Source organism: Bombyx mandarina, chromosome 23 (genome assembly GCF_030267445.1).
Source record: "Bombyx mandarina strain Sakado chromosome 23, ASM3026744v2".
In the NCBI taxonomy this organism is placed as follows: Eukaryota; Metazoa; Arthropoda; class Insecta; order Lepidoptera; family Bombycidae; genus Bombyx; species Bombyx mandarina.
The window spans coordinates 16868544-16889643 of NC_143229.1; the positions used below are offsets into that span (position 1 = coordinate 16868544).

Below are 21100 nucleotides of genomic sequence, written 5' to 3' on the forward strand. Positions count from 1 at the left end.
TTACTATTATAATAAAACTAGCTTCGCTGGGCATTTAAAATTAGCATTATTATTTCTCATTCCCACAAAGATTCTCATCATTAACGCCCCCGCAACTGGTGTCCAACAGTCATGTAAATATTAGCCTATTTATTAAGTACATGTATTTTCTACATGGATACTAAGTTTCAAATCAATCGGATGCATGGTTCAGTAGTTATAACGGAACATCCGTAAAAACTACTGTAGATTTATATATTAGTATATAGATTTAGATTTTTAAGCATGAAAAAAAACAGATTTTATTCATTTCTCTACATTTTCATGAGAATATGGGTACAAAGGACTAGGTTATTATATTCCATAAATTAGACATCTGCGAATGTAATATTTAACTATGAGTTTCATGATCTTAAATCTTCCTATGTTACCAAATACATATAAATACATATTTTTGTTAAATTTATTATTATTATTTTATGATCACAGACTTGTTGCACCATTTCTTTTAGATCGTGCAATATTTTGTTCGGAAAATTATAATTACGATGCGTTTTTTCCGTTGTCAACATTAAAATCTGCGGTATCGCGTTTTCCACATTTTTCCCTCGCTTATGTCACTATTTTGACAGATTTATTGTAGATTTATTCGAGACTAATCTACGTTATGAAGAGCTGCAGAATTATGAAACACTATTCTCAGCATAGATTCGAATAGCTGTAATTTCATATCTACTTTTTTATGTTTGAGAGATTAATGGTGGCCTTTCCAGTTTTATTAGTGCAGGTGGGCGAGCAAGGGCTCACAGCTACCCGAGCGCCTCCAATTAAGTCCTAACAACTAAAGAGTAGCTGCTTCGCGAATGAATCTACTACCGGATCGGAATCGCGGCCCGCTGAGAAGATCCGGCGAGAAACTCTATTGCTATAACTATTTAACGGCCGTCTGGTGTAGTGGTAAGTGACATGGTCACTACACAAGGGGGTCGCGGGTTCGAATCCCGCCAAGGGAAGATATTTGTATGATAAATATAAATATGTCTTTTCCAGGGTTATGGATGTATATTAAATATATGTATGTGTATAATAAAAATATTACATTTATATCCGTTATCTGGTACCTGTAACACAAGTTCTTTACGAACTTACCACGGGACTAGTTAACGTGGCGTGATTGTTAGTATAAAAAAAAAAAAAAAATTGCTTAAAGGGGTAAATGAGCTCACAGACCACCTGGTGTTAAGTGGTTACCAGAGCCCATAGACATTCACAGTGTAAATGCGACCACCCACCTTGAGATATGAGTTTTAAGGTCACAGTATAGTTACAACGGCTGTCCCACCCTTCGAACCGAAACGCATTACTGCTTCACGGCGGAAACAGGCGGGGTGGTGGTACCTACCCGTGCGGACTCACAAGAGGTCCTACCGAAACCAAAGCACGGAATGGATTAACGAGAAAAACACCATACATACATACCCATAAAGACTTACAAGAACCTGCTACTAGTAAATGTTTTTAAATAACAAATTCCTCGTACTGACACAAACCGAATCAGAATCCAGATAAATCTAGATTTCATAAAAAAACTGCGCATTAAGTTATGTCCTACAGCAGTTGCGTATGAGAAAATTTGCATATTATCTACAACGAGTAACTTTGACCTATAACAATTTCGTTATATGGGCCATTTGTCGCATAATAATAACTAAGTACAGACGACAAAAAAAGCCTTTTTGTTATTGTACAGTAAGATTAATAGAGCAAGTTTGTTGGGCGATTCTTAAATCGCAGCAGATAGAGACCAATTGTACAAGAGAGATTGATACAGCGGTGGAGTCGCAACCCTCAGGAGAATGACGGATGGAGAAGGAAGATTAATAGGCATTGACAGATAGAACGACTTCTCGTCACACGAAATGGGATTCGAATGCACGACCTTTGGATCAACAGTCTGGAGCGCAAACTATCCCGTCACCGAGTCAGTTGTGACCGTTAGCATTTTAGCTTATCAAAATATTACATTACTGGTGGTAGGACTTCTTGCGAGTCCACAAGGGGAGGTACCGCCGCCTATGTCTGCCGTGAAGCAGTAATGCCTTTCGCTGCCGTTGTAACTATACTGAAACCTTACAATTTATATCTCAAGGTGGGTGGCGCATTTACGTTGTAGATGTCTATGGGCTCCAGTAACCACTTAACACCAGGTGGGCTGTGAGCTCGTCCACCCATCTAAGCAATAAAAAAAAATGGGTTACAAGCGTGAAGGATCAACTAAGCTTAGGACTAACTAAATAGAAACCACGCAATGGTCAGTTTTTTTGGGCTTACCCTCTCTAGGAACCCCGAGGTGTGCTGCTAGCTTCAATGAACGTGTAGGCGAGCTCACTCGGCCTAGAGAATTTGCTAACACTAGCTCTAGCAAGAACAGTACTTCGCCGAGTCTACCACCGGTCGGAATTGCAACCTACTGAGAAAATCCGGTGATTAGCCCCGTAGACACAGCCCATTGAGTTTCTCGCCGGATCTTCTCAGTGGGTCGCGTTTCCGATCCGGTGGTAGATTCTGCGAAGCACTGCTCTTGCTGGGGCCAGTGTTAGCAACGTTCCCGGTTAGAGCCCCGTGAGCTCACCTACATGCTAGGGTAAAGCTAAAATAGCCTCTCAAGGCTATCAGCATAGGTAGAAAAAAAAAGAGAGAAACTCAGTGGGCTCATTTCGCATAACATTTTGGATTAAGTATTTTATACAGACGTACGTATCATCGCAATTCTCATCTAATGACTAATATTTATTTTTCACATAATAATAAAAAAAAACCGTAAATGTACCTACTTTTGATTAATGGAAATAAAATTCACGATATTAAACCGTAAAAGTACCTACTTTTGATTATGTCAACCACTCGTAAGAAGTAAAAAAAAACCAAAATTACAAAAAAAAGAAACGTATTAAACAATTATTATTAATGTTTTTGTTTTCCAAACCGTATATAAACAATTGCGTGTAAGTACAGTGTAATGCTATGCTGTAAGTTGAATCAGTCAGTTTTTCTGTGAAAATCATAATCATATAGCCACCGCCAACGATAACTACTACTCCTTAGGAGGCGCTCGGGCAGCCGTTAGCAAATCCCACCCCTCCTGGCTGAACCTTGTCCTGGAGAAACTGGAAAGGCTTCCGGGCCACAAGTAATCCTTCAATCATAAAAAAAAACAAAAAATGTACTTTCTCATTTGGATAAGGATTACTTTCTTTTACACTATATTAAAAAAAAACCATTACTAAAAATCTACGTCGCTTAATCTCTCCTGCTAGCCATAAGCACATTTTTTTCCTACCTAAGCTGATAGCCTTGAGAGGCTATTTCAGCATAACCTTAACTAGTAGGCGAGCTCACGGGGCTCAAACCGGAGTGATGCTAACACTGATCCTAGCAAGAACAGTGCTTCGCAGGATCTGCCACCGGACCGGTATCTAAAAGCACCGTTAGCGTGGCGTGTATAAAAAAGGCAAACAAACCACTAGTATAAGATTATACGTATCATAAGATACATCTGTAGATTATACTTGAACTATCTTAAGAGACGGCTGGTAGCTGGCGTAGGATTTCTCGGAGTGATGACTGAAGCCCTAATTAAAGCAACGCCTTTGTTATCATTCCTGGTACGGAATTTCTAAAGTCCTCCGTACTTCGCGCTCGATATATGAAAGGCAGACGTGATAATGAAATGAATCGAGTATTGTATTCAATGAACAGAAATATGCAACGTTTGGTTGTTATTTAAAAGTCTAACGAAAATTAATGAACGCATTAAAATTATGGAAGTGACAAACGCAAATAATTTGTCGCACGCAATGTATTACGTACTTAGAACGCGCGGGGTCAATGTCCTGCTGGAAGCGCGGGCAGTTGGTGAATACCGTCACATTGCATCGCGCATTCACGAAATGTAATCGTTATAAAAAAAAAATACAATAAAACTATTCTATAAACTATAACTAACTATGAATAATCTATAAAATAGTCTATATTTTATTATAATAAGTGAAACATGAAGAAACCATAGATATTTAGTACGGAAAAACGATTTCCAAATCAAAATGATACCACTATAGCTCGTCATTAGGTACTTAACTGCGAACCTTTTCGTGGCATACCGGTGGTAGGAGGTCTTGTGAGTCCGCACGGGTAGGTACCACCACCATGCCTATTTCTGCCGTGAAGTAGTATTGCGTTTCGGTTTGAAGGGTGGGGTAGCCATTGTAACTACGCTGAGACCTTAGAACTCATATCTCAAGGTAGGTGGCGGCATTTACGTTGGAGATGTTTATGGGCTCCGGTAACCACTTAACATCAGCTGGGCCACGTGCTCGTCCTCATCTATACAATAAGAAATTTAAAAAACTTTTTTTAAATAAACTGTTGTTGTTATCCAATACCGGCTAAAATGTTCATAGCCTCTGCTTCGTGCCAAAGGCGATTCCATCTCAAATCGGTACAGTTAAGTTCTCTGTACTTAAATGTCAACTTTGATTCATCGCGAAAGTAGTACAAATGCGACAACGAACTTGTTTACGTCCACCATTGATTTTGTCCGATTCGGTTATATAGTGCGACGCGCGGTTCGGTCTTAAGAAACAGTGAGTGGGCTTAGGCGAGTTTTTTAACTTTCTCGATAGCGTAAAAGTGAACTCTAAACTGTGGTAGTTTTCCAATTACAGCACAAGAGCGCATTATGCGGCATAATGCTCAACTAAGCTTCAGCATAATTCGGCATTGTGCGTCACTGAGTCGCATTATGCTCTGTAATTGGAAAACTAATTACAGAGCATAATGCGACTCAGTGACGCACAATGCCGAATTATGTTAAGCATTATGCCGAATAATGCGCTCTTGTGCTGTAATTGGAAAACTACCTGTATGGAGCAGGAACGTTTGCCTACGTTTGCCACTAGGGGCGCTGTTCCAACTGCATACAAATTTGAGTTAACTTTTACGCTATCGAGGACGTTAATAAACTCGCACTAAGCACACAATTTGTATTAGAATAGCAATGGTATTTCAAGGCAGAAATCTTTTTGTTTTTATTGCCCTTGTAGGCAGACGAGCATACGGCCCACCTGAAGGTGAGTGGTTACTGTCGCTCATGAACTTCAGCAATGCCAGGGGCAGAGCGAAGCCGCTGCCAACCGCTCAATACTCTCCACAAGCCTCGTTTGAAGAAGGACATGTCATAGCGCTCGGGAAACACCGTCGAGGGGAGTTCATTCCATAGCCGGATGATACGTGACAAGAAAGACCTCTGGAAACGCACTATTGATGAACGCAGCGGTTCCAGATAATATGGATGAACTCTGCTCCGATGGCGGGAGGTGCGATGATAAAAAGGAGATGAGGGGATCATTTCAAACAATTCATCAGAGCACTCCCCATGGAATATCGAGGCATACTTAGCTACATACGCTCGTAAATATGAATCGCGAGTAAATGAATTGGTTTTTTATGGCACGAGAACACAATAAGGTCCCGTAATGGGTCGGAAAGGTCAGACGATATTAGCCACGCTCAAGAAACCAAGTGAAATATTGCGTTCGATTCCGTGAAACGGTCGCGCGCTGCCGCAGCCCGAAATCCGCGCTGTAATTATGTTAACAATAAGACAACTGTAATATTGGTAATTGTTCTGCTCCATTTTGCTTTTATTGCTTAGATGGATGGACGAGCTCACTGCCCACTTGTTTAGTAGTTACTGGAGAGCTCATAGACATCTACAACGTAAATGCGCCACCCACCTTGAGATATAAGTTCTAAGGTTACAAAGGCTGCCCCACCCTTCAAACCTAAACGCATTAGTGTTTCACGGCAGAAATAGGCGGGGCGGTGGTACCTGCCAGTGCGGACTCAAAAGAGGTCCTACCGCCAGTAATAATTTTTAGCACACCTTCATTGGCTCGGTATGCTATTATGTTTTTGGATGGTAAGTGAATCTTTGAAAGTCTTTGTATATAACGTCAATATATAACAAGGGTTCGACGGGTAAACTAGCCCATAGACACAGCCCACTGAGTTTCTCGCCGGATCTTCTCAGTAGGTCGCGATTCCGATCCGGCGGTAGATTCTGCGAAGCGCTGCTCTCGCGAGGCCTAATGTTAGCAACGCCCCCAGCTTTGAGCCCCGTGAGCTCACCTACTCGTTAGGTTACGATATATGGCATAGCCTCTCAAGCAGGGCCGGATTTAAACTTAATTGCGCCTGGGTCCCGGAAAAAAATCCGCCCCAATACTAAAATTTTACCAAAACTTATAGTTTGTATATTTTATTTTTCAAAATTAAAATAACTAATTTATTGCGGAAACTTTATCATATGTCATATATTGCAAAAATTAATGTTATTGAGCAACATTGACGACTAAAAAAAAATTTTACTTTCAAAATTTTGTCACCTTAAAAAATTTGCCGCCCTGGGCGCTTTTCCCGACTGCCCCTAGTGTAAATCCACCACTGCTTTCAAGGATACCAGCTTAGGCAGGAAAAAATAAAATATCATCGATCAACATCATCTCAGCCTATAGCTGTCCATTGCTGACCATAGGCCTCTCCAACCGTTCTCCAGTTCAGCCGCTCGGTGACACCTATATCCGACGCGACCCAGCGATTGTCAATAGGTCTGGTAGGTGGACATCCCACACTGCGTTTACTAGTACGTGGTCTCCACTTGAGGATCCATCTTGAGGAGAAAACCGCTATCTATATGTCGGAGAAACCATAATTATTAACACCATCGTAAGACACCGCAGGAGCGAATAGGAAGATCGAGCTAAGAGAAATATTGAGTATACCAATCACGTTTGTTGTATTAGAACAATTTAGAAATCTTCTATTGACGTTACCAAACGAAAGACAGTTCTTAGGACGGAGGCACCGCTCTTCAAGAGGGCTGGTTGTTAAGCGTGATGGCGTCTACGCGCCTCCATCGGCTAGGCTCTGTTGTAGCACGAAGTTAGCCGAGTTCCGACGATACCGCAATCGTGCTGCCATCTCTCGGGAATCGTGCTGCGCGTTTCGTTTAGCCACCAAACTATGGAGGGTAGAGGTAAGGATAACCATCTCTGTGTGTGAAAAAGTATCAGTTAAAATCTGCTAACTAAAGGTGGCGCTACAGTAGCAACCGGGTAAATTTAAAAAAAAGACGAAAGAACTGTAAGCACTACAAAATCACAAAAAGTATTTTATTTAAAGCTGATAAGAAAATGCAATCGATGTCTCCATGTTTTACCACAGCAATAATTTTAGGTTATATTGACGAAATTAGTTTGGACTACGTAAACATGTGAGGTTTTGTATATTACACTGTCACTAACTCTCTCTAGTCATTGAATATATTAAATTTCCTAACTCGGCCTACTACAATCAGTTAACAAGTGCTCAATTCATATCATACCCTGTGCCTATGCTAGCGCCATTCTTGCGGATTTTTGAACTGTTATTTAGTGCTGAAAGTGGGACACTTTTTCAAGCATCGAGAGCATATGAGACGGTTCTCCTCACCTCTATCCTCCGTATACCAAACTAATGGCCGTCTCCGACATATTTATCTTGTAGTGTCACGAATTTGAAGCCATGTCGTCTTATCCTTATAAAACCAATCTAACTTTCGTATTTATTGTGACGTATGATTTAAAAAACAAAAAAAAAACACAAGTAATTTACGTAACATCATGATTAATCACATTTTACGTAAAGGAAAAAGGTAGTAAGTTATGCTCAATCGAAGGACCTTTAGTACTATCGCAAAAGGAACGATATTGTTTGTGTTTAAAAGTCAAAATTGAGTTTGGCCTTTTATTAAGACGCGAGACACCGTACTATACAGTTAAACGAAGAAGCCTGGTCGGTCGGTGAATCATTTAAAATGTAGGACGTGTACACAGTTCAAATGTATTGCAGTGAGTACATTGAAGGCAAAAAACGATCAAGCCTCGCAATTTTTTTTTAACAATGTCTTATTAATAGTACACCCCAACACCACCTTTTTACTGGTGGTAGGACCTTTTGTGAGTCCACGCGGGTATGAACCACCGCTCTGCCTATTTCTGCCGTGAAGCAGTAATGCGTTTCGGTTTGAAGGGTGGAGCAGCCGTTGTAACTATACTGAGATCTTAATTCTCAAGGTGGGTGGCGCATTTACGTTGTAGATGTACATGGGCTCCAGTAACCACTTAACGCCTGGGCCTGGCCACTTAATGGGCTGTGAGCTCGTCCAACCACCTAACCGATAAAAAAAAAATAAAAAAACATACCTGCTGAATCTTTATCTTTTACTAACTAACACTGACTATTGCTGTTTGATTATAGGCATTAGGTATTCACTTAGACGGGCGTGTGTTAATGCGCGCATATATAAAAATAAGTTAATAACATTTAAAATTATTTTGATGTTAAATTAGCATTGATTTTTGCATAATGTTTTCATTACGTTAAAGTATTTTATATAAGGTAATTTTGTTGAAAAATCCTTTAGCCAGTTCTGTAAAAAAAAAAGTGAAAATAAACACTTCACCAAAAAGGTTAATTCATCTGTGTTTCTATATTTCACACCGTCGTCGAAATATCCGTAAAATCCCTCATCAATTTAAACTAGTGGTCCCTCAGTAGTCGAAATTCGACTATAATGAATGGAAATTATATGTTTGAACACTATTATGGTTCTTTTGTGAAAGATTATTTTTCTTCCTATTATAAGAGATTTCGCTAAGACTAAATTATAAACAAATATTATTAAAGACAAACAACATTAGTCTATTCTCAATTTGACCACAGACTTTAAACAATAACAAAAGTTTGACAATAAATAAAAGAGAATATATGCATGTGTGTGTAAAATATATAGTGTATGTCATGTTTATTTTTTTGATTTAATGTATTTTTTAGGCATAATTAAAAAAAATAACATTCTGCACTCCTCTATATTCTTTACTGTGAGAAATTTCATACTCTTCAGTCCGCACAATTTTCGTAAAAAGGGTTACAAAGTTTTTGCTTCACATATTTATAGATGCACCATAATTTTCCCGTATTTGGGCGATTCACATTGCCGATAAAATAGTGTACTTACTATACAATTAACGCACTATGTAAGGCAGCGCATGTAACGAAGCTTAACAAAGCCATGAATCACATTTATCGATAAACGTTATGCATAATGTTTCATGTTATGTTCGTAAACTGATTCTCGTCAACCCATCAAGAGATCGCAAGTAAAAAAAAAAAAAAAACCTGTAGATTACATTGTATCTTCTTCAAACGCGGGCGAAAATGTTATCAATGGTCTTCTGTGCATTTTAGCATACGGCCCACCTGACGATGAGTGGTTACCGTCGCAGGTGACGTCAGCAATGCCAGGGGCAGAGCCAAGCCGTTTGAAGAAGGACATGTGTGCTTATGGGAGCTTTTAAACTTCTTGATCGCTACTACGACCGCTGGGGCGCTGTTCCCACTCCATAAAAATTTGAGTTAGCTTTTACGCGATCGAGAAGTTCTAAGCATTGAGCTCACTGGTTTTATAACCATGGGATTACAGATAGCCGATAGCTCAGCAGATGGTGTGGTCGAAGTGGATTGCAGTTGCAACTACCTACCTTGTTTTATAGTGTGCTTAGTGCGAATTTTTTAACGTTCTCGATAGCGTGGGATAGTGGAATATGGGATTAGAACGTTTGCGTACGTTTGCCACAAGGGACGCTAGGGGAATGTCAGTGAATTTGTTATCCATTTGTTTCTATTTTCCGGCCCAAGTAACAATGCGATTCAAAACCCCTTTGTTTCTGTGTCTGTTAAGTAACGCAAGGCATTTTTTCTTTGTTTTTCAAACCGGGGGCCCGATCTTCTACGAAATACCCGCGCCCAGGGTGCGCGCGGCGTATGTGGGACTGGTCCGCGACTGCGAACCTCGGGCCCAAAGACACTTTTAGGGCCTTACCGCACTACATTCCCCTGCACTCTTAAACCCGACGTCCGATCCCGCGGTCAACAACCAGACTTGCGGCGCCACCCCTAGGACGCCCGACCGAGGGGTCGTCGAAATGATAGTCGACGACAAACGACGCCGGTCTCCGCTTTACGGCGGCCCTATCAAACTAATTAACGCGTTCATTGCGCTGGCGATCGTTCACTTCATGTGCACTTACCAAGTTTTTTACCTTGCCAAGCTACCACAATTGGATTGGCATTATTTTAAGACTAACGTTAAAAGTTGCCGCTATCTCAACGGTAGATTGAGTATTGTCAGCCTCCACTATCGCCTTAAATTCGTCGTTGTTAGCTTTAGTCTTCGGACGATCGAGAGGTTTTACTTTTAAATCAAAAATACAATGTCAGAATCATGCAAGCCAATATTGAGTTGTGCATTTGTTTGTAGTGCTCACTCCGTACACGTCATTAATGTTGTGAGTCGTTAGTTGTGGGGCATTGCTATCGCGACAGAAGTTGTATACAATAAGTACTCGTATTTTTATCGTCTCGATTTTACTGAAAAAGATACGACTTCAATGAAAATAAAACACTAAACAATAAATAAATGACTGAATTCGAAATTATAATTCCGTATTGTTAAAATAAAATCCATTTGAATTTAGACTTAATTGCCTGCCAAACAGGAATTACGTTACAAATGGTACGGTTTTTTTTCCTACCTATGCTGATAGCCTTGAGAGGCTATTTCAGTTTCTTCTTGACGTGTAGGTGAGCTCACAGGGCTCTAACTGTTGCTAACACTGGCCCTAGCAGGAGCAGTGCTTCGCAGAATCTACTACCGGATCGGAAACGCGACCCACTGAGACGATCCGGTGAGGAACTCAGTGGGCTGTGTCTATGGGTTAATTTACTCGTCGAACCCTTCGTCGTAAGCGACGGGTTCTGCGAGGACGGTGACCGGTGTTCGAGGTTCCTAAAAGCACCGTTAATGGATCGGGAGGATCCGCAATGACGTGTAAAGGTACGGTATTGCGAAACAACAACTTCATAAGTAAAGGTCTATTATATAAAGACATTTATTTTAACGTCTAAGTATATATATCAGTCCCGGGCTTCCAAACTACACGGAATCCTAGTTTAAGATCAAATAATCGTCTGTAATTTGTTCCGGATTCCAGATAAATAAGAATTAACTTTACAACTACCTTATCTGGAGTATGTTTTTAAAAGGCCTTTTCTGCTATGAAATTTAAAAGAATGCGCCATGCTCTTCCAACGCGATCCACCCACATTTCTACCTTCAGCTCTGTGACCACAAAACGAAACGCCAAAGACACCTTAGATTCGAAGGACCTAAACCATACCCACTTTCGATCGGCTTAGATTGTCTCTGTTCCGATCTAGTTAAAGAGACATCTCTTGTTCGTTGAAGGTTGAATATAACAATGAGCTATGTGTGTTTAAATGTCAGTGTGTCGTGGACTTAGTTCGCTTCCGAGTGTCTATTGAAAAGGTCCGCGTGGGCGATAATAGGTTGCTGTTGTGAACTGGAACAAACATTGGATGTTTTGTTTCTTGGTAACAGCAGGATATTTTGCCTCTTTGTATAGATGCAGCGACAGTTTCGTAGTCCAAGTTACAGCTTGAGATGAGCGTCTCGATTGCATTTATTTATTTAGTTCCACCATCAAAGTGATCATCAATATAGAATACTAGCGACCCGACTTCGCTTCGCTTCAGGAACTGTAATTTATTTTTGATAAAATTCACAATTTTTTTTTTTTTTTTTATTGATTAGATGGGTGGACGAGCTCACAGCCCACCTGGTGTATGTATAACCACTTATGGTTACTGGAGCCCATAGACATCCACAACGTAAATGCGCCACCCACCTTGAGATACAAGTTCTAAGGTCTCAGTATAGTTACAACGACTGCCCTACCCATCTAAGCAAAAAAAAGTTGTGACGTCACCGATATGACGGTGCGAGGGAGATAGGACTTCTCCCCACTGCTCTACCCTCCCGTGCTTTTGAAGTATTCATTAATCATTTTAACACAACGGTCTGATTTTCAAACTATCCAACATGGGCGTGCCGGATAGTCTCGTGCTCATCATACGGGACTTCTTGTCGAACCGCTCTTTTCGATATCGAGTAGAGGGAAGCCGCTCTTCTCCGCGACCACTCACGGCTCCGTTCTCTCTCCGCTCCTATTTAGTTTATTTATTAATGACATTCCCCGGTCGCCGCCGACCCAGCTAGCCTTATTCGCTGACGACACAACCGTTTACTACTCAAGTAGAAACAAGTCCCTAATCGCGAGTAATCTCCAGAGTGAAAATGGCGAATAGACATCAACCCGGCGAAAAGCACAGCAGTGTTATTTCAAAGGGGAAACTCACCGCTTATTTCCTCCTGCATTAGGAGGAAAAATATCACTCCCCCGATCACCCTCTTCGGCCAACCTACACCCTGGGTCAGGAAGGTTAAGTACCTGGGAGTCACCCTGGATGCATCCATGACATTCCGCCCACGCATAAAAACAGTCCGCGACCGTGCCGCATTCGTTCTCGTCAGACTCTATCCCATGATCTGTAAGCGGAGTAAAATGTCCCTTCGGAACAAGGTGACACTTTACAAAACTTGCATAAGGCCCGTCATAACTTACGCGAGTGTGGTGTTCGCTCACGCGGCCCGCACACGCATAGACACCCTCTAATCCCTACAATCCCGCTTTTGCAGGTTAGCCGTCGGGGCTCCGTGGTTCGTGAGGAACGTTGACCTACATGACGATCTGGGCCTTGAATCAATCCAGAAATATATAAAGTCAGCGTCGGAACGGTACTTCCGTCGGAACGGTACATAAGGCTATGCGTCATGATAATCGCCTTATCGTTGCCGCCGCTGACTACTCACCGAATCCTGATCATGCAGGAGCCAGTCACCGTCGACGCCCTAGACCCGTCCTTACGGATCCATCAGATCCAATAACCTTTGCATTAGATGCCTTCAGCTCTAATTCTAGGAGCAGGCTTAGGGACCCCAGTAACCGTAATCGTCGAACTCGACAAAGAGGTCGACGTGCAACCTAGCCCATGAATCAGCCCGCTGAGTTTCTCGCCGGATCTTCGCAGCGGGTCGCGATTCCGATCCGGTAGTAGATTCATTCGCGAAGCAATTGCTCTTGAGTTGTTAGGTCTCCTTCGGAGGCGCTCGGGCAGCTGTTAGCAAATCCCACCCCTCCTGGCTGAGCCTTTGCTCGCCCACCTGTCCTGGTGAAACTGGAAAGGCCTTCGGGCCACCAGGAATCTCTCAATCATAAAAAAAAATATCATTTAAACCGACTTCATTTAAGAATCATAGCGTATAAAAAAGCGTATAGACTATAATGCGCTGGGCTGAATAAGCGAAAATCCTTACCAAAACCCCACTTAGCGAGTGCGTGTGCCAAGCCTCAGATCGCGAATTATGGAGAACAGCTGTCTAGGCTATAATAAACAAAGACTCCACGTGACCACAACTGCTCTGCCAAGAGTATCCGACTATGATAGATAGACTATAGTCATGTATCAAAGGAGATATAGAATCATCAACCACAAAGCTAAATGGAACTATAAAATCAATGATGCTGTCCCAAAAAACTTGTAGATATTCTTCGAATTCATTATTCAGGTATTTATAACAATAGGCTTTGTTATACTCGCATACTTGTTACATCGTAACTGTTAATGATAGAAATCAATTCATCATATTTGTAATGATATTATTAAGTTGTATCTGAATCATCATTGGTTCATTAAATTAAAGACTGTAAGTTCTTAGTCTGGCCATGAATACTGTTACAATAAAAAATAAAAAAAATTCTATTGCAAACAACATTTATTACTTTTACAGTGTGTTAGTTTAATACATAAATATAAAACAATTTAAAGTATAAAAAGCTTAGTCGAATTGGTCTCCATTGGTCTCATCAATAGAAGCACGCACTCTTTCCTTGGGAAAATTTTTCACTGCCAATCGTACGGATTGTTTTAGGGACTCCAAATTATCATGGCGTTTAGAGCAAGCCATACTCTCTAAAACTAACTATAAATCATAATCCAGCGGATTAAGATCGGGACTAGACGACGGCTAGTCGTCAGCTCTGATGAAGTCCGAAACGTTCGTTTCCAACCAAGACTGCGTAGACCGAGCTTTATGACCTGGCGCCGAGTCTTGCTGGAAGGACCATTTGATTATTGAACATGGTGTTGTTAAGGGGCTTCACTACCTTCTCAAGAATGGTATCTTGATACACTTGTGCCGATGTTTTGATACCTTTTTCACAAAAGTATGGCTCAGTCACTCCTTCATTGCTAATACCCCACCAAACCATCGCCGAAGTCGGATAGTGCCCACGTTGCACTCTGTCGACTAATTAGGAAGCTTCCTTAGAGCTTTGAGCATAAATACGGTCATTTTGTTTGTTAAAATGTTGCTCAATTGTAAAAAAATTCTCATCCGTAAACAAAATTTTTCTATGACCTCCCTTTGCCGCTTCAGTAGTTGTTTCGATTTTACCACCCTATTCTCTTTTAAATTATTAATTAAGAAATGACCAGTACGTCCCTTATAGGCTGCAAGTCCTAAAACATCTTTTAAAATACGCGACATGGTTCTAGGTGCTATCTTCATCTCCCGAGATAAAATCTTTTGCTTTCGGACAGGATTTCTTCGAATTCTTTCCCTTACTGCTTTGACCACCTTTTACGTACGAACACTACGTGGACGGCCAGATCTTTTTCTGTCACAAACAGAGGAGGTCTCATTGCACCTATTAATAGCCCGGTACACAAACATTTTACTAATACCAAGCGTATGGAGAGTTTTGAAAATTGCATTTGGCTCTATACCTACTTTGTGTAATGCAATCACAGCGATTCGGTTCTCTTTATCACCCCACTCCATTTTAATATCGCAAAATATTGTACAATGTATTGGCGCCAAAATGAAAAAACTCAATGAGCAATCATATAAAAATTACAGATTCCGAATTCAAATGTAATATTTTGTTTTTTTAAATTGTAACAGTATTTATGGCCAGCCTAAGTATATCCCCTATTCATGACAACTAACAAAAATGTATTCTTTAAAAAAAAAAAATCAAACTACTGATGAGCCTGATAGAAATATACGAGTTAAATGTCGATGAATAGCATAGATCTTTTTTGCCATCAGTATATTCGTTCGTAACATTCAACAAATTGTTCCTGACGGAAATCTGAAGCAATATGGATGACGCAATTATTGACCTGCCTGTGAGTCCTGCGACTAATAACACCGACACAAGCTGTGTGATCTATATCTATCTTTTTCGCACTCGCGCATCTATTAATAATAACAACAATTCGAGAGTTTCAAATCCAATTTCATTCATTGAGCGTCCATGTCGTCGGGCGTAATAAATGTAATAATAGATGTCTCGCCACGTAAACGTTACGAATATTTTTTCCTATGAATTTTATTGAAAATGTAGAAGTGAAAACAGTGTATAATAAGCTTTTTAATAAGCCATATTGTTGTAATCAACTCAATTGATTGAACAGCAGACACAAAGTTGGCATCTAAACGTAAGCTATTTTAATAATTGGTGTTGTATATAATTTAAGTCGAACAAAAGCGGTTTTACTGTGAGAATTGCGCCAAGTTCATATTCAACAGGTTATTTAAAAACAAGGCTAAACTTTCCTTTTGGTTCCGTCGATTTGGAAGTTCACAATATTAGTTGTAGATAGTACTCATAAATAAAAAGCTTTTTGCAAAATTTCAAGTTGCGGAGACTCACGGTTTACGAGATATAATTTTTTAAAGTTTCCGTAAATATTAGAAAAATCGTCAAGGTAGACAGATGTCACATTTGACGTTTCACGTTCCATTCACGGTAAGCGTGTATTTTGTTAAATTTTATGTCATGTTTTTACCGAAATATATTTTATTATTTTAATATATTCACATAGTAAATTTGTTGTAATTAATGTGCATTGTAACTGTTTCTGTACTAAGCAATTATATTGACTTTTTTACACAAAAAGTAACAAAATTTTGCTTATACTGTGGAACGAAACGTGAAATGACGCATATTTTTTTAGCGTCTTTTTATCTGTCTCTGTAACCAACTAACTTTTTAAATAAGATTTAAATATAAAACAGTAAAATTGCTCGTGTTTTGGAAATAAAATTGCAAAAATAAAATATCGAAAACCGAATCAGAACACCCCACTTTCCACCTGGTCTTGTCTGCCCTACCCCTAGAGTGTATATAAAAAACCGGAGGCGCGGAGGGAGAGCAGTCCTCGCCCGCTGTGATGGAGCACGGAAACAGTGCGAGGCGGAGCGGCTGAGCCGAAGCTGCGGAGCGGAGCACGAGTGACCGTGCTTCGGCACGCAAGGGCGGAAGGGCTGCTCTTCCCGCAGCGCCAGAGATTAGGCGGATTCAAACTTAAGCTCCCTTGGAGTTTAACTAAATAATACAGTTTTAATCTAAAAATTAACCATGGATATCTTTATAGCCATGGGGATCTGCGGCTTGGTGATGGTGCAGTGGTAAGCCCTTACACCCCTCCCTCCACAACTCAAAAATAATGGACCATAATTGAAATTTTAACCCTATGTTGACTAAATAGTGCTATTCTAACCTCAAAACATTAACCGTGGATATCTTCATAACCATGGAGTTCCGCGGAGTGGGGATGGTGCAGGCGATTAGCCCTTACTCCCCTCCCTCCCGACTCAAAAATTGATGGATCCTAATCTAAATTTTAACCTTATTTTGATTAAATAGTGCTATTCTAACCTAAAAACTTTAGCCGTGAATATCTTCATAACCATGGGGTTCCGCGGGGTGGGAATTGTGCAGGGGGTAAACCCTTACCCTCCTCTCTCCCCCCACCTCCACCCCAACCCAAAAATAGACGGACCCAAAAGGAAAGTTTAACCGATTTTATTCCAAATTTAATAATTAATGTAAACAGTTTCTAAACGTAGTACTTAATGTACGTCATTGACACCATTGACACAGATAACCCCCAAGTCATTGAATCATAGACCTAAGTATATAGACCTATATCGCAGATCGATCATCACGTCGATCCAATGTCATCCCAGTTCCCAGTTCAGCAATGAAAATATTCTCCTGCCGAGGTTTGCGGTATAATTAAATTGAACCTTTTTACGTTTCAAAACCATGATTGACCGCGGTGCATTGAATATAACTTTTTCGTCTGATGAAGGTCTATGCTGAGAACCCGAGTCTGTGGATTTATAGACGCCGTCTTAGATACTTTGCATTTTTATCGATTAATTTAACGATTTATTTTTAGATGAGTAAACAGAAAGAGTTTAAGTTTCATGTGATTGAATTATTGGAACCTCCATGCATAGATGCTGAAAAATATGTTTGCGTTCCGAATTCTTGGCTAAGATTATGTGAAACATCAGATAGTGAAGCTCTCGTTAAATTTCCTTGCGAAGAACTATCAGATATAAAGAGATGTGCTAAGAATCAAGAAGTCTTAGAAAACTGGAAAGTTTTATTGGCTGATATAAAGTACAGTACCAGTAAGTCGTAATAATTATCGTTTTATGTGTTCATTATAGGGCCTCTTTTTTAGGTAGCGATAATATCTGATACGATTTGGCAAACAGTTTAACCTCCACTATGTTTTCTAAAAACTATTTGCTGCAATTGACTAAATCGCTATTCTATTTTAGAACTAGTGATACTTCCTTGTCAATAATACAAGTCTAAAAGAGTATTCGACATAGTTTGGGTAATTAAAACTATTTTTTTTATAGACTCGTATAAAGACGCAAGCAACTATATCAAGATATTAAATAAAATATCCGATCAAGATCAGAGCAGCAAGAAAATAGTCGAAGGTATGCTATTGTTCTGTTGACACTTAAAAGCATTTCTTTTGATTAGGTCGCTAATAGTTAAAAATTGCATTCCAGATGTGCCATCAACATCGGAAAAGAGTTTACTCCAATCACAATCGAGCTCAAAAACAAACAAAGTCCGTACAACTTCAGCTCTAAATAGTGATGCGGAACCAGTGAGTAATGAAATACCAAAACAACTTGACTTAACTAATGCCGAAGTAAAAATAGGCCAAAAGAAAAGTAAAGTTGAAACTGCCGATTCTTCCCCCAAAGCCAGAAGATATTTGACAAGAGAGTCACTCAGAATATCTTTATCAGGCAATAATACCGTTAGTTTGCCAGATCAAACTGCAAAAGAGAATCTTCCGACAACTAGCCATTGTGTTAAAGGGAGCGATAAGATTAACAACAACCAAGAAAATGAACCATCAGCACAGAACTCTTCAGAGTTAAAGAGAAAATGGCAAATTATAATGGCTCTACGGTCAGTCTTTGGTGATAACTTCAAAGAAATATTGGAACAACTTCATAGTCAGTATGAAAAAAACCAATTACTGTTAGAGAAAATGCGGCTTGCGTTTATGGAAAATTGTAGGATCTTAAAAGACTTCATTGAGGTAATTAGTGAAATCTGTAATGGTCCTGATATTAGTGATCTAGATTCTGTAGTCGAAGAATTAGAAAATAGAACGATGAAAATAAATATAAATGAAAACAATTCAGATAAAGCAACCGGATCAAAAGTACAAAATGATACTCGAAAAAAGGAAGAGAAGAAACACAACAGTGACGGTTCAGAAGTTAAAAATAATAATCCACTGAATAAGATCCGAGACAAAGCGTACAAGTTTACTTTACCACCAGTGTATGATCCGAATGACTCAAGATGGACCCTAAAGCATCGGGAAAAGAAAAGCGGTCTCGTTGAACTCTTACCACAGTCACAGGTGTACATAGACGCCATTCAACTAAGCAATTGTAACATAATGTCGCAAGACAGCAAAACCCTTGCACGAATGTTGTTACTAGAAATTTTTACCAAGAATGCACTAAGCGTTTGTTCTCTAACTGGAAAAAAAGCCAATGCATTCGAAGGACCAATAAGGCCCGGTCTAGATGAACATGCAAGAACTGTTTTATTGAACTATGTTAAGAAATATGCGGCTGAAAAAAATTGGGCTGATTTTGATAGGCAGCTGGTTGTGAACAGTATTCGTAACAAAATGCAAGAAATGAGAGGCAAATATAAAAAAATAGTCGAAAAATAATTAGGCTATAAGGAAATATTGCTGGCGTGATGGATGGCGTCATTTAATTAATTAGCTGATTGAAGTTGTAACAGGGAAAATCGAACTTCCCAGGATCATTATCGACCAGTTAATTGACGCCACGGTAGGTAAGGGCTTGCCCTTACCTTTCGATTTTGACGAGTAGTTTCGACTTGTCACCGGGCTTGCAAATCGAAAGTCCCCAATGCTGTCCCCGGAAAATGAAGCGGGGCGTAACAATAGAAAAGTTCTAGAACCAAGGCCCGAGAGTATAAAAGGGCCGGTTAGAGGAAGAACGAGGCTTATTCCCTTCTGGAAGCCAGTGACCCTTTGCCTTTTCCCTTCTGGAAGCCAGTGGCCTTTTGTTTTTTGAGCCAGTGACGCTTTTGAGAGAGTGGTCCTTTCGAGAGAAGTCGTTAGAATCAGTATAGTGCAGTGTAATAATTGTCATCGAGGTACAGAACAGTCAAGAAGCAAGCCAATTTGTGAACTGAAATTTGGAAAGCCTTTATCTGGAGCCAACTAATTCATTGGAGACTAGGAGACAAACCAATAGCTGATCCAATAACTGGTACAAATATGTACTCCAGTTAGGGTGCGGAACGTGACCTTCTAATCACCTTCAAAATCCCATAGCACTTTCCTATATGGACTCTGCCTGAAGCGGGGAGCTCTAGCCAGTCGGTCCAAGGAAGGCTGCTTGACTACGGTAATAACAGGACACACCCGAATTCCCAGCCTCGCTCTAATACAGCAACCCCGGTTGCTGAGAAGTGATCCCGGTGAATCATATTCTTTTTCTTTTATTTCATTTGTATTAATTGATTGTGTAATGCGGGATTTACATTACGAAATTAATGTCATGCATGTTGAGCTCAGTTTCACGAAAGTAGTTTCGATATATGCGAAAGTAATTTCGTTAAAAAAATAGTGTCGCGAAATCCACAGTATCGCAGTAACCATGGCGCCGTCAGCATCAATGCTTTAATTTGCTATATTCAATGTAGCTAAAGAAATGCTTATATACCAATAAACTTAAAAAAAGACTATCAAAAAAAAAAGTTGGTAGATTCGAGGATGGTCAACAAGAATGTATTTCGGTGCAATGAAGTTAGTCTCTGAATTAGCAGATGAAGATCCTAAGAGTTATAAAAACTATTTTCGAATGAGTGAAGATAATTTTGATTTTTTACTGTAGGTGTTTCGAGTCCCAGAGACACTCTTGTCGCTGATATTCATTAAGATCAATTTTGTTTTCTGTACTCCATCTTTGGTTTGCCATTTTCAACGCTTGAAGCTCGTCCGAACTAACAATACACACGTCCGCACAGCGCAGGCCCTTTCGCGACATTAGTTTCACGTCGCGTCTACACTATGAAATTAGTTGCATGACACTAATTTCACCAAAAAATCGCGCAGGGCACGAAACTAATTTGCATGCATGAAATTAATGCATGCCTAATGCACTAAAGTACTAAATTACACGTGAAACTGTCGGTAAAACTAATGTCACGAAACTAATTTCATGCCACTAATTTCGTAATGTAAATTCGCCTTAACTTTCTCGCGTGTTCGGTGTATCTACCGACACACCTTCTTTAGTAAGTTAAATTTTGTAACTATCTTAACCTCTCACTAGTATTATAATCTTATAACTATGATTGTAAATTAACTATTTTATGCTTTTAATATTTGTGTCAAATAAACACAATCTTGTTAATTATAATTTGTTTCTTTTATTGGTGTAAGTCTCCCAGAGCGGTAAGTGGTGGCGCCCTGTGATCCTCCTCACAGAGTCTCCTATTCATCGGTTGTCTACCGGTGATGACGTGTCAAGAAGTGGTGCGACTCGGCCCCGTGTCTCTCGACCCATACTCGTAGACCACCATTTGGTGAGTGACGCGACTAGGCCTCATGTAACATCGGCATACCCAGGGGCACCCTCAGACACAGACAC

At 40.1% G+C, this 21100-nt stretch overlaps 1 protein-coding gene across 4 annotated transcripts; it reads left to right on the plus strand.

The window, feature by feature from the left end:
- The first annotated feature begins 13541 nt into the window (after positions 1-13541).
- LOC114251825 (uncharacterized) lies at positions 13542-20866 on the plus strand. 4 transcript variants are annotated; one of them, XM_089737769.1, is made up of 4 exons: positions 13542-13627; positions 17314-17551; positions 17789-17872; positions 17948-20866. In XM_089737769.1, the coding sequence occupies exons 2-4, from the start codon at positions 17314-17316 to the stop codon at positions 19141-19143; spliced, it is 1518 nt and encodes a 505-aa protein (XP_089593895.1). In that variant the 5' UTR covers positions 13542-13627; the 3' UTR covers positions 19144-20866. The 4 variants fall into 4 exon arrangements, with proteins under 4 accessions (XP_089593895.1, XP_089593893.1, XP_089593896.1 ...); XM_089737767.1 differs by lacking the exon at positions 13542-13627 and adding an exon at positions 15241-15564; XM_089737768.1 differs by lacking the exon at positions 13542-13627 and adding an exon at positions 16173-16537.
- Positions 20867-21100: the final 234 nt, after the last annotated feature.

Excerpts from the sequence above, each read along its gene's own strand:
- LOC114251825 (XM_089737769.1), top strand. The coding sequence starts at position 17,314 with ATGAGTAAACAGAAAGAGTTTAAGTTTCATGTGATTGAATTATTGGAA. Across the intron at positions 17,552-17,788 it reads TGATATAAAGTACAGTACCA|ACTCGTATAAAGACGCAAGC; the intron begins GTAAGTCGTAAT and ends TTTTTTTTATAG. Across the intron at positions 17,873-17,947 it reads CAGCAAGAAAATAGTCGAAG|ATGTGCCATCAACATCGGAA; the intron begins GTATGCTATTGT and ends ATTGCATTCCAG.